A 14,934-nucleotide genomic window follows, 5' to 3' on the forward strand; every position below is an offset into this window, starting at 1 on the left:
AATACCCCTTTAATAGGTCAAATTAGAGGTCCTTTGATTCTGTCCTTTATCTTCTTTTCTTCTGTTTAGTTTTTGATCTTTGCTCTAAAGACTTGATTGCCTAAATGTACAGAAAATACTTGATTTGGAAATGGCTCTCACATCACTAGCCAGTCATTCCCTGCATACTAAAGTAAAATTAACTTGAATTCTTGTGCTACTTATCATGCTCACTATTCCCGTTGTCTCTTGACTCTTTTCTTGAATAAAATATTCAGCATTTGTGGTAGTGAGACTTCTCTATAATCTACAAGTATTTACTCATTTTTATCCTAATCATATCATTAGATTTTTTTTTACTTTCCTCCTCTATATCTTTGAATTAAAGTCACTGAGTGTTAAAATATTTCCTGGTTTAATTTGAATAGAATTATCAAGTTATTTATAGAATTTGTCTCCCTCTGAAATCTTCACAGCCTATTTTGACATGTAAGCTTCAACTATTTTCATTGTAATATTTCATAGTTGTGCAAATGCTTGCCATGAACATTCATGAGATGAACAAATGTCCCATGAAATTATATTCCTTGCTACCTTAGAACACACAATAAAACTAACCCAAACTCCTTTCTTTGCCCATCCAAGAAGAAACAGTGAGCCGTCCTCCCATTTATATTTTTTCTCCCATTTATCTTTAACTTCTTTTGAGAATCTGTTTTCTTTATAGTAAGAATTTCAATATTGCTGTAATCCATTTCTTCTCAAAGTATGAATTTTCATTGGTCACTGGAAAAGATATCACATTTAGACTATCAAGAGTTGTTAACCTCTGTAGTCTGAAAACCATGCACTTCTTATTTCTACCCTTTTTTCCCACTCTGCTATGGTCAGTATAGAAGCAGAAGAGACAGAATGAAGACAATTTTGTGGGATTTTTTAATGTCTTGCCTTAAATAACAAATTCATTTCAAAAATTATGAATGAACTACTAATAGTTTCTCCATACTTAGCTAGTCTGACCCTCAGAAAGCAAGTATAATCTTTTGTAGGACCATATTAAATACATAGTAGGTGGCTGATAAATGTTTCTGAATAATTTTAAATGAAATTTCTGTTAGGATTTAGAACTAAAAGGGACATAAAAGTCACCTGGTCCAATTCCTTGACTTTTCAGATGAGGAATATTGAAAGCCAGAGAGGTTAAATAACTTGTCCAGGTTCCTATGAAGGGGTGTCCTAGAGCCAGCTCTAAGTGGTAAGCTGGTTGTTAAATTTTTCAGAGTAAGCATTTACATCTTAGAAATCACAATCACTGCAAATCAGGGTTGGACTTATTGTTTTATTGATTGTCTCTAGACTTAAGAAAATAGTAATAATACAGTTTAAACATAATGTGTCTGCATGGGAATTTTTTTAAAGAAAGTCTGGTTATTAAACATTTACTAGCACACCCATATGTTGCTCTATCAATATTGCTTGAGCTCAGAAAAACTAATATAACCAAGATTATAAGGAAAGCAGAAAACTGGGAAAGAATTTTTGAAACAAGTATCTCTAATAAAGGCCTCATTTACCAAATATATAGAGAACTGAATCAAATTTATAAAAATACAAGTCATTCCCTGATTGATAATTGGTCAAAGGATACAAACAGGCAGTTTTCAGGCAAAGAAATCAAGCTATACATAGTCATATGAAAAAATGCTCTACATCTCTATTTATTAGTTAAAACAACTCTGAGGTATCACCTCGCACCTATCAAAAAAGGAAAATATAGAATGTTGGAGAGGAGGTAGGGAAACTAGGATGCTAATCCACTGTTGGTGGAGTTATGAATGCATTCAACCATTCTGGAGAGCAATTTGGAACTATGCCCAAAAGGCTATCAAAGTGTGCATGTACTTTGATCCAGCAATACCACTGATAGGTTTATATCCCAAAGACATCCCAAAAAAGAGAAAAAGACCTATTTGCACAAAAATATTTACAGCAGCTTTTTTTATCATGGCTAAGAATTGGAAATCAAAGGAATGCCCATCAATTGGGGAATGGCTAAACAAGCTTTGGTATATGATGGTGATTTAACATTATTGTCCTGTAAGAAATGATGAGCAGGCAGATTTAAAAAAGAAAAAAACTGGAAAGATTTACATGAACTGATGTATAGTGAAGTGAGCAGAACCAGGAGAATGTTTTACATAGTGATAGCAATATTGTTTGATGAGGAACTGTGAATAACTTAATTATTCTTTGCAATACAATGATCCAAGACGATTCCAAAGGACTAATGATAAATCATACTATCTACCCCCAAAGAAAGAACTGACATTGATAGAACACAGACTGAAGCATTCTATTTTTCACTCTTTTGTGTTTTATTCAAGTTTTCTTATAAAAAATTACTAATATGGGGATGTTTACGTAATTGCACATGTCTAACCTATATCTGATTGCTTACTACCTCAGGGAGGGGAGAGGAGAGGGAGGGAAGGAGGAATGGAATTTGGAACTCAAAACTTTAAATAAAAATGTTTATTTTTTATTTATATTTTTTTTGGTGAGGCAATTGGGGTTAAGTGACTTGCCCAGGGTCACACTGCTAGTAATTATCAAGTGTCTCAGGCCGGATTTGAACCCAGGTCCTCCTGACTCCAGGGCCAGTACTCTATCCACTGTACTACCTAGCTGCACCATTTATTATTTTGTTTGTTTGTTTTGTTTGTTTTGGTTTTTTTTTTATTTTAATTTTTTTTTTTTTTTAGTGAGGCAATTGGGGTTAAGCGACTTGCCCAGGATCACACAGCCAGTAAGTGTTAAGTGTCTGAGATCGGATTTGAACTCAGGTACTCCTGACTCCAGGGCCGCTGCTCTATCCACTGCGCTACCTAGCTGCCCCCCATTTATTATTAAAAAACAAAAAAGAGGGCATTAGAAAGTTCAGGAAATGAAGTCATCACTGGACTGGAGGTCTGGTGACTTGAAACTAATAAGGACAATAATAATAATAACTGGCATTTCTATAGAGCTTTAAGATTTGCAAAGTGCTTAACATCCATAATCTCATTTGAGCCTCACAACACCCCTGCTCCTATGCATTTAAACTCAGGTCCTCTTTTTCCACATCTAATATCTAATACGCTTTCTACTAGACCACACATTAATCATTTTCTGAGAATTTTAAAACAATCATGAAAGGAATAAATATTTTACATGTATGAAAGAGATAGCAAGGATTATGAGAAGAAAAAGGTGACTCCAGGGAATGTCTTTCAAAGGTGGGGCTTATTTTGCAAATGTGAGGTTGGATTCCTTGATTCACACTCACATACAGAGACAGCACTGACAATGCTCAGAAGACTTGTTTCAGTTCTGCCTCCAAGTTGCTGTGTGATTTTGAAGGCATCATTCACTCTCTAGATTCCCTTTTTTTTATCTGCCATGTGAGGAGTTAGGACTAAGTGATCACTGAAACTTCTTCTAACTTTTTAACTCTAATCATCTTAAACAAAACATCCCCTAAGGTTCACTCTCCCCTTTAATATTATATTTCAAAGGAAAATCTCTCTCAAAAAAAAAAAAAAAGATTTTAAAAGTAGATGATAGAAGGGACAGCTAGGTGGCGCAGTGGATAAAGCACCAACCCTGGATTCAGGGGGATCCAAGTTCAAATCCTGCTCAGACACATGACACTTACTAGCTGTGTGACCCTGGGCAAGTCACTTAACCCTAACTGCCCTGCAAGAAAGAAAGAAAGAAAGGAAGGAAGGAAGGAAGGAAGGAAGGAAGGAAGGAAGGAAGGAAGGAAGGAAGGAAGGAAGGAAGGAAGGAAGGAAGGAAGGAAGGAAGGAAGGAAAGACAAAAAAAACAAAAGTAGATGATGGAAAGGACAAACTTGTGGTTTCAAAGTAGTGTTGAAAAGGTAACCAAAAAAGGAAGAAAAGAAGGAAAAATCCATATTTTTCCATTGATATACATGAAGAAAATGTGCCAAATGACACTTTACTCCAGTGATCAAACAGTAGTGAAAAGAGCACAGAATTTGGAGTTAGAAGTTAGAGGTTTCAGTTCCAGCTGTGATACTTGTTACCTGTCACCTGGAATAAGTTAGTTGACTAATTTAGATACAGCTAGGTGATAGATAAAGCAATGGGGGGCAGCTAGGTGGCACAGTGGATAAAGCACCGGCCCTAGATTCAGGAGTACCTGAGTTCAAATCCGGCCTCAGACACTTGACACTTACTAGCCGTGTGACCCTGGGCAAGTCACTTAACCCCCATTGCCCCGCAAAAAAAAAAAAAAAGAAGAAAGAAAGAAAGAAAGATAAAGCAATGGACAGTTAGGTGATAGGTAAAGTGGTGGACATCTAATCAATAAGACCTGAGTTAAAATCCAGCTTCAAGTGAACCTGACTGTCTCAGTTTTCTCATCTATAAGAGGGGGATAATAACAGCACCTAGTTATCGAGAATGTTATGAGAATAAAGTGAAATGCTATTTGTAAAGCACTTTGCAAAACTTCATATGCTGTATAATTGATGGGTATAATTATTGTATTGGGATCAATTTCCTCAGTTGTAAGAAAAAAATATGCAGAAAGGACCTGATTCATAGGATTATTGTGAAAAAAAAAAGATCTCTGCAAACCTAAAGCAGTAAAGAAATGTACAAACTCATACCATTGATCTATAGATTTTCTTCATCTATTTTTAAATACATTGAGTCTATGGATGAAAAAAAAAAACCCTTCCCTTAAAATCTCCATGGATCTTATAATGGAACAAAGAAACCCTAGGTCACATTTTAGATGTACTAGGATGAAGCCTTTTACTGCTGTTTTGGGAAATCAATCAATCAATCAATCAACATGCATGTATTGAGTTTCTTCTGCATGTCAGGTACAATGTGAGGCCCAGAGAATACAAAACCAAAATGAAGCAGTCCCTGTCCTCAAAGAACTGTGACGTTTAAAAAGTGTGAGAGACTGTGATTTCTAGGTAATTTAATCATTTTATCAATAATGCCAGATTTCTAATAAAAGGTCAGTGACACTCTCAAATGCTAAAGATTATGGCAGTAGGCTCCTGGCTTATATGCAGTTGGAAGAGGGGTTTTCCTGAGGGTGGCAATCAACTCTGATTGGTTAATACTTAATAAGAGATTGAATATTACAATAAGGAGGTGGACCTTTTCTAATAAACTTTGTGTCATTTTCTCCTAAATTACCCCCAGCCTTGAGTAATCTATTCAAAGAATTTTTATCCCCACCCAAGCCTGAACTAGATGGGTGGAGTAGCAATGCCCAGATTGAGGAGAATGTTAATTCTATTTTCCTTCAGTCTTTGTCCTTGAAATATTAGACTCAGAAATAGGACAGGAGAAAAAAACTAGAATCTCCCCAATTTTAATAATTGACTATTAATATGAGAAAAAATAATCATTTCTCTAAAAACTTACATTCTCTTAGAAGAGGCATTTGCATAAATAAGAATACAAAAATATACACAGATTAGTATATGAAGAATATGTTCAAAATAAACATAAAGTACTGTTGAGAGGTATGGGAGCTGGGGAGATCAGGAAAGGCTTCATGTAAAAGGTAATGTTTGAGCTGAGTCCTGAAGGAAACAGGAAATTTTAAGAGGTCAGAAACTAACACCAAGCAGCTTATTTCTCATTCTAACCTGATTTCCACTAATCATGGTGCCTAAAACCCCAATTTGACATACATAGCTCAAAACAATTCACATCTTCCTTCCTGTCATCCCTGGAGACCCGCTGACTTCTTTGTAACATTTAGGTTTAAGGGTAAAGTGATCATGAAGAGAAAAGATATAGAGGCAGCCAGCATGAGAATTTGCCCTGTGGCTTCTCTGACTACACTTGAAAAATGGAGGTCTTTTCCCTAGAATTGCTTCTAGGAATACAAAACTCAGCACAGTCAAAAACGAGATAGCATATTATGCTGTTAATGCAAGTTGCTATTCTCAATTTTACTACTAGCTTTATATCATTTGAGGCATGTTCTCTGGAACTCAGCTTACTGTTATGTTAAATGGGAAGAAAGAAAAAGAAAATGTCATCTGCAAAGACCCTTTCAACTCTATCATTCCATGGCCTATTCTATAATTAACTCTAACGACTGCATTAGATTCAGACATGTAAAAAAAAATTTCTAATGGGATTGCCAGTTGTTGTATAGACTCAGTTGGAGGCTAATTCACTTTATGTGAATTATGTTAGAAGGCATTCCTGTTCAAGTAGAGTTTGAGCTAAATAACCTCTGAAGTCCTTTCCAACTCTACAGTTCCATGATTTGAACCACCATACATAAAAAATGCATGCAATAATGAGTTATATTACAATAAGGTTCTACTGTATTAAGGTTTCCTAAATGGGATGCATTGCAATCATCCACAGAGCAAATGGAACGGGACTTTGTAAATAATTAGAAAAAAGGCATGAAGATTAAATTCTTTCTAATCCTCTCCACATGGCCAATTCAACATGAGATAACTTATCATTGCTTTCCCATACTCAAGTTAGAGCTATGAATTTAGTACCTACAAGGTTCAATTCAGCTTTTGAATTTTTAAAAATGTATTGTCATTTTGGTAGCACATGGAAGCATCTTCCTCATCTTCCTTAAAGTGATTAGCTGATATTTAATTTGATTTAATCCAATAAGCATTTATTGCAGCATCTACTACATATTCAGTGTTGGGCCCAAGGATGCAAAGATGAAAACAGAATCACAAATCTCAGAGTTGGAAGAGACTTCAGAAGATTTCTGGTCCAACCCACAGCTAAACAAAGATTTCTTCTATACCGTATTTGATGAGGAGCTATCCAACCTTTTTTTTGAAGGCCTCAGTTATGTGGAAAACAAACCTCCTAAAAAGACCTGTTCCATTTTTGAATGGTTCTAATTGTTGGGATTCTTTTTTTACATTGGACCACCAACTCCTTGTTGGACATTTTATACTGGCTGACCTTTAGCCATATCCAAGTCAGTAATTCCAAAGCAGAACTCATTATCTTTCCCCAAACCCCATCTAGCATTCTCTATTTCTATCAAGGGCACCATCACTATTCTAGTCACTTAGATTAGCAACCTCAGAGTAATCTTCACCTCCTCACTGCCCATCACTCCACATATTGAAACTCTTGTTAAATCTTATCTATTCTTCATCCACAACATGTACCATTCTCTTTCCCTTTCTCTCCTCTCATAAAGCTACCATTCTATTTTAGGTCTTTATCTCTTCCCATCTGGACTATTACAATAAACTGATTTGTCTCTCTTCCCCAAGCTTCTCCTCTCTCCATTCCATCCTTCATAAATCTGCCAAAGGGATCTTAGTATCTATGCTGATGAAGTAAGCCCCAAATTAATTTTCCTAAAGCATAAATATGACCATATTTACTCATCTTCTCAATAAACTCCCGTGGCTCCCTAGTACATGTGCAGTTAAATGCAGATCAAATAGTTCTGTCTTTTGCATTTAACTCTCTTTACAACTTGACTCCAATTTACCTTTTTAAATTTATTTTACATTTCATTTCTCACCCTCATATCCTCTAGGTGTAAGGGGCTAAAATTCTAGCTATACTATCTAAAATCTAATTAGTGGTCACCAATAAATTATAAGCTTTAGCAAGAGTATTTAAATGTTTAAGTATTTATTAAAAAGCATTAGGATCAGAGAGAAAGGTAAAAATCTAACTATTTCTAAGAGACCTATCATCTGACCTACCATGGCAAGGTCAGGAACCAAAAAGAGACAGAACCCCTTCACCCACTTCCTCCTTCGTGTCCTCCTCCCAGAAATGGGAGGCTCCTCAAGTTGATAGACAGTACCCATGAGCAAACGTCACTTCCTGATGCTAAGGACCTTGACCCCATGGCTTGCCCTCAGATGCCTTCTCCTCATGGCAGAGCTTTTCTACAGTGTCTCCAGCAGGTGGCGTCATTCCAATCGTTACATAGGTTTAGGCTTATTATTGTTCCTCATACATGATACTGTATCTTAGCCTACATGTCACCGCATAAGCTGTGGGATACATTCTCTCCTTTCCTTTGTCTCTTAGAATCTTTAGTTTCTTTCAAAATTCAGTTCAAGAAACACCTTCTACCTGAATCCTTTCCTGACCCTACCCATCCCCATCCCTTTTCCCCAAGGTATTAATAATATTTTGTTTATACTTACAAATGTATATGTTGTCTCCACCAATAGAATATAAGCTCTTTGAGAACAAGTACTATGTCATACTTCTCTTTGAACACACGGTGTCTGGCACATGGGCCAGGAAGAGCCATCCAGTTCATTGGCTATGAATTCAGGCTATGGCAGGAGGAGTACTAGGGAAAGACTACCCTGGGATTTAGCATCATTTCCCCCAGTCTCTCCATCACGATCCCTCCTGGTGCATGCATGACATATCTGGCCATAAAAAAGCACTTTATCCCTCCATAGTAGTCATGACTTTTTATCAAAATGGGAAACCTGTTCTAGTCACCTCACAATCAGAGGAGCTGACCAGGGCCCACTTAGCAATGTGGTTCAATGGAAAGAACACTGGATTTGAAGTTGGGAAACCTGAATTCAAATTCCTTCTTTGTTATTTACTACCTGTATGATCTTAAGCAAGTGACTTTTTCTATGGGTCTCAATTTCCTTCTTTGTATAATAAGGAGGTTGGGCTACATAACTTCTGAGATCCCCTTCTGCCTCTAATCCCATGATTCTGTGGTTTATTCCCCAAATCTTACTTCATAATAAAGTAATAGTTTCAAATAGGTTATAGAAATTGCTGGGGCAGCTAGGTGGCACAGTGGATAAAGCACTGGCCCTGGATTTAGGAGGACCTGAGTTCAAATTGGGCCTCAGACACTTAACACTTACTAGCTGTGTGACCCTGGGCAAGTCACTTAACCCCAATCGCCTCTCCCAAAAAAAGGGAAAAAAAAAAGAAAAGAAAAAATAGAAATTGTTAAAGGAGATTTCAAATCATGATTATTTTTTAGGTAATTACAAGGATAAAGAAGTCAAGGAAATGGGTAGGAAAGAGGAAGTATAGAGGAGGTCCTTCGTTGTCTCACAGCATTCTGTTACCACTAACATTGAGGCTAATTCAGACCATCACCTCACTGGTCCTGGACCCTCTTGTAAGGCTTAAATTAGGTAACAGATGTAAAGCACTTTGTAAACTCTAAAATCTCATATAAAACTGTACCTGCTGCTGCTGTCATTGTTATTAAGATCTTATTGCCTTTGGGGATGAGAAGGGAACAGCCATATTAAACTGTGGACTTATTAAGCTTGCAATCCACTAAACCCCCCCCACCCTCTGATATTTTCTAGATGAACTATCTAGCCATACTTCCTATACTTCGTACTTAAATGTTTTTAACTCAATCCTAAAACTTTATATTTATCCCTTTATCATCTTACTCAATTTGGCCCAATGTTTTTTCAGCCTGTCAAGATCTTACAGGATCTTGGATTCAATCTTATTTGGAAGGAGGTGTCTGTCCTTGAATCATATGGAAGGCACTATGCAGTGGATTGCCCCTGGATGCTGCTAGGCATTGTTATGAATGTTCATAGGTGGTATACTTACCAAATTTGTAAATGACTGGAAAGTTGATGGGATAGCTAATACCAAAGCACTACACACACACACACACACACACACACACACACACACATACACACACCTTGGCAGCATCAGCACCAACAGCCGCTAAATGGCACAGTAGATAGAGTATCAGGCCTGGAGTCAGGAAAACTTCAGTTCAAATCCGGCTTCAGGTGAAAAAATTTTGAAACAGACGCAAGAGTGATGTAAGATGATGAGGACTGATTAATGATGAGGATTGAATAAAGATGAGGATTAACAACGATGAGGATTGACTGAGGGTGATGATGATGATGATTGATTGGTGATGATTAATTGATGGTTGATTGATGATAATGGCAAAAACCTATGGTACTTTGCTGGGCTATTGTAAAGAAAATTTCAAGTTTAAGGTACTATATAAAGGTTATCTACTAATGTTGTTGCAATAAGCAACCTCATGGGTTTATTGTAAGAAATCTCTTTAAAGTACTACATAAATGTAGTTTACTATAAAAAATGATGAGCAGGATACTATCAGAAAGACCTGGAGGGACCTGCATGAGCCCATGCAAAGTGAAATGTACTGTATACAAAATAACAGCAATAGTGTAAGATGATCTGCTATGAATGACTTGGTTATTTTCAACATTGCAATGATCCAAGTCCAGCTTCAGATACTTACTAGCTTGGCAAGTCTCTCTTTTTTTTTTTTTTTAGTGAGGCAATTGGGGTTAAGTGACTTGCCCAGGGTCACACAGCTAGGAAGTATTAAGTGTCTGAGGCCGGATTTGAACTCAGGTATTCCTGACTCCAGGGCCAGTGCTCTATCTACTGTGCCACCTAGCTGCCCCCTTGGCAAGTCTCTTAACCTGTTTGTCGCAGTTTCCTCATCCATGAAAGAGGAATAATAATAGTACCTCCTCCCAGGGTTGTTGTGAGGATAAAATGGGATAATATTTGTAGAGCACTTGCTAACTCTAAAGCTCTATAGAAATACTAATTGTTGTTGTCCTTACTATTACTATTACCTGGCATTCTCCAGTCCTTTGGTGCCTTTTCTCTACAGTGATTCAGAGGTCACTACCAATGGCTGGACAAGCATATCTGCCAGTTATTTCAGTACCTCAGAATTATGCTTAGCTTGGCCTGGTGACTCAGACTCATCAGAGCAGTCAGGTTCAGTCTTATCTCCCCTTCTTATTTTTGCTCTGTCTGTTCTAAAGCCCAAAGTTCATTCTCCTTAATGAAGAAAACAGAAGCTTCTATTTAAAAACAAAATGATATAAAATAGTCTCTGCCCTCAAGAAACTTACAGTCTATGTGGGTGAGGGTGGGATTAAGAAACACATAAAATATCGAGTAAAATGTGTTATGTAAAGAAGAGCTCCAGACAACTTGGTATTCAAGGCATTCCACACTTGGCCTTCACCCTGCCTACCCAACCTTATTTTATAAAACTTATCACATACTTGTGTATTCTTGGCACATCTGAGGAGGGAGAGATCACATATCCTCTGGGGCTTCAGAAAAGGATATGCTTTAGAGGAAGCAGCCTTAAAGCTAGATCTTGAAAGGAGAGAATGTTTTTAATAGGCAGAGCTGGGGATGGAGTGTTTTCTGGGCATTCAAGGGCATGGAGGTGTAAATTTGGGACAAGACATGATGAGATCAGAGAAAATCCAGTTATCCATTTTTGCTAGAATTTAGAGTGTTTGACAAGGATTGTGAAATAAGGGCCAAATGTGGAGGACCTTGGATGCCAAGTTTTTATAAATATATATCAAAACAAATGTATACATATATGTATCTGCATGTACATATATTTGTATAAACACATACACATGTAAAGAATGATAATAATTTGTTGTTGTTCAGTAGTGTCCAATTCCTCATCACCTCATTTTGGAGTTTTCTTGACAAAGATACTGGAGTGGTTTACCATTTCCTTCTCCAGCTCATTTTACAGATGAGGAAACTAAGGCAAACGGGGTTAAATGACTTTCACTGGATTACGCAGGTAGTATAATCTGAGATCAGATTTGAACTCAGAAACATGGGGCTTCCTGACTTCAGGCCTGGCACTCTATCCACTGTGCCATCTAGCTGCCTAATAATAATAATAATAATAATAACAACAACATTTTTATAGTATCTGCAATGTGCCCGGCATTATAATAAGCATTTTTAAAATATTCTCATTTTATTCTTACAATAACCCTAAGAGATAGGTGCCATTATTATCCCTAATTTACAGATGAGGAAACTGAGGCAGAGTTCAAATTACTTCCCCAGGGTCAGACAGGATAAATGCCTGAGGCCAGATTTTAATTCAGTTCTTCCTGACTCTAGACCCTGTACTTTACCTACTGTGCCACTTAGCTCCCTCGTGTGTATGTGCACATAGGTATATGTGTATGTACAAATATGTATATGTGCATGTATAAATATGTGTATATATATATATATATGTATTGTGTGTCTAGAGAGATATAGATATGTAAATATAGGTGTAGCTCTAGATATCTAGGGCTTGCTAAGCCCTTTTTAGGGCTGTTCATCTATCTTTGGTGTGCATCCACCTTCGCCCAGCTTTCACCAGTAGCTCCAAGAAGTTGTAACATGGACATTGGCCACACCCTGCTAAAACCATCACAGAAGACAGGCTAAAGCAAGTTGAGGGTAACTTACAGGCCTCAAACCCATTGGTGACTTAGAGAAATGTCTACCCCAAGCATGTAAAGACTTCCCATGGCAGAATGGGTAAATGAGAACAATTTGTTCCAGTGACCACAAAGGCTCTGGGAAGCTCTTAGAGCTTGGTCAGACTTTAAAGACACCAAGGTCATCCACTCTATCCTGACTTTAGTCTTGTTGCTGGACTTTGATGATTCTGGAGGAAAGAGTGAAGCTGATGACTTTGTGCAGCTTTTCCTCACTTAAATCCAATTCACGCACAAGTCAAGACATCACCCCATGATGTGGCCTGTCTTTTTCAGAATGAAGGACAAACAACAACATATACACACATGAGTCGCTACCTCAGTGAAGATACATTCTAATGGGAGAGGCAACATCTAAATATACGAAATATATGCAGTGTAAATGAGAGGGAATCTCAGAGGGAGGCACTAGCAGGAAGCCTGTGAAGGGCAGAAAACAGGGCTTGAGATGAAGCTGAGAAAACCAGGAGACAGAGCTGAGGGGTGTTGGCTCCCCATGAGAGCCCAGATGATGAGACAGGGGATGGAGCATCTCGTTCAGGGACTTGCCACTGCTGCCCTCCAGTATGGCTACACTAAAGGTGTTAAGTGAGTCAGCTCTGTGCAGTAGAGAGAGTTTCTTGCCAGCTTCATGGCAGATGGACTGGACTGCGAAGGGAGCTGGAGGAAAACCGGTTGAGAAGGTATTATAAAATAGCCCAGGTAAGAGATAACAAGGACTTGAAAGATTCAGGGAAGCCTGAAACAATAAGGAACGAAGAGATGCAGGGGATATTTGAGGGTCAGAATTTTCCAGAAATTTCCTGCTTATTAGATATGTAGGATGAGGGGGAGGGAAGAGTTAAATTGCTTCCATTTTCCAGCCTGGGTGATTGGGAAACCAGTGATGCCCCCAAGAGGAATCTGGAAATTTGGAAGAGGGCTATGTTTTGAGAGGAAAATTATGATTTCAGTTTTGGATACATTGAATAAAGCACTTATTGAATGCTTACTATGTGCAGAGCACTGTGTTTTATGTTGAGGATGCAAATAGGAAAGCAAAACTGGCCCAGTTCTTAAGAAGCTCACATTCTTTTTTTTTGGGGGGGGGGTGAAGCAGTTGGGGTTAAGTGACTTGCCTAGGGTCACACAGCTAGTAATTGTTAAGGTCCTCCTGAATCCACGGCCAGTGTTCTATCCACTGTGCCATCTAGCTGCCCCAGAAGCTCACATTCTAATAAAGGAGAAAACGAATATGGAAGCAGCAAGGTGGTGCACTGGGTAGAGCTCTAGGCCTGGTGGCAAGATGACTTCAAATCCAGGCTCAAATAACTTCCTAGCTTAGTGACCCTGGGCAAGTCACTTAACTTCTGTTTGCCTCAGTTTCCTCATCTGTAAAATGGGGGCAATAATAGCACCAAGCTCCTAGAGTTGCTGTGAGAATCAAATGAGATAATAATTGTAAACTGCAATCCACAGTGCTTTTAGACATGAACTACAAGTTGGATAGAAGGATCTCATGTTCTGCAGTACAGCAGAAAAGTCGATGTTAATGCTTCTTCATGAATGTCATTTATGCTAAGAAGATTATATCCCTTTCTGATGTTGAACCATTTGACAGCATCAAGGCCTTTGGTGACAAGAACTTTCTTTTCTGAGTCTTTTGTTAGCTGTATCTGTAGTAGTATCTGCAGAAGCAGTTTCCAGACTGCACCTCCACAGAAACCACATCCCAGGATGACGGCTGAGGGCAGTGGGCTAGAAGCACTGCTTTTTCCAAGGATCTTGGGTTAAAGGTCCTCAACTGTCTCCATCAGGGTTTGAGGGGAAATGATCAATGTGGTGGTGGTGGTGGTGGTTAGATTTACCTAGTACATACTGCCTCCTGTCTCTCCTTCCTGCCAGTCTAGCTTAAGCAGCAGCGCATCCTAGTGGCCAGCAGAGAATTCCTCCTGACAGGGGAAACTATAAAAAATGCTCAGTATTCAGATGGATGATTCTATGATGTCCAGATATGATTCCTGTTTATTCACTCTTCAATTATCTAATGCAGACAGTCCTACTCAGGAGCACAAAAATCAGAAATTAACATCATTGTCTTTGATTAATTCTAGTTACTTGGTGAAGATCGATTTCAAGATATTGAAAAAATTAAGACAATTGGCAGCACTTACATGGCGGTATCAGGCTTATCACCTGAGAAACAGGTAAATGACTATTCTCTTCCTTATTTACATTAAATTTTAGTATACTAGCCAACATCCAGTCCTAAGAAGTGAGGTCCAACAATGCCTCAATTATTAGCCAGAGTTGACTCAACTTTAAATTCCATGAAAACAGGGGCAGAGTCATGTCTTTCAATGTGCCTCAACACCTCATACTATGTTCCCCATGCAGTGGACAATTCATAAATGTTTTTCGAATGAGTCAGTGCTTGGGGGAGGGGAACATGCAGGGTTTGGACAATCATAAAGATCTGAATTTGTTTTTAACTGAACATTGAACAGAATCCATTCATTAAAAAACTTCTGTAAAAATATGTGCTGTACATTCATATATTATTAATTAAAATCCAGGGAATATTTCTTATAATTTCTTTACTGATTCAGAATTCTGTAAGGATGGGGGCAGCTAGG

The 14,934-nt window shown here is 38.0% G+C and overlaps 1 protein-coding gene across 2 annotated transcripts in view; it reads left to right on the top strand.

Moving 5' to 3' along the window:
* ADCY8 (adenylate cyclase 8) overlaps positions 1-14,934 on the top strand; it is a 373,977-nt gene that overhangs the window by 344,417 nt on the left and 14,626 nt on the right. For both annotated transcript variants that reach the window (XM_043978000.1, XM_043978001.1), the window contains one exon: positions 14,413-14,505. In XM_043978000.1, coding sequence (XP_043833935.1) covers positions 14,413-14,505 — 93 coding nt within the window. The remainder of the gene's footprint in view (positions 1-14,412; positions 14,506-14,934) is intronic.

This window comes from Dromiciops gliroides, chromosome 1, assembly GCF_019393635.1.
Source record: "Dromiciops gliroides isolate mDroGli1 chromosome 1, mDroGli1.pri, whole genome shotgun sequence".
NCBI classification, from domain to species: domain Eukaryota; kingdom Metazoa; phylum Chordata; class Mammalia; order Microbiotheria; family Microbiotheriidae; genus Dromiciops; species Dromiciops gliroides.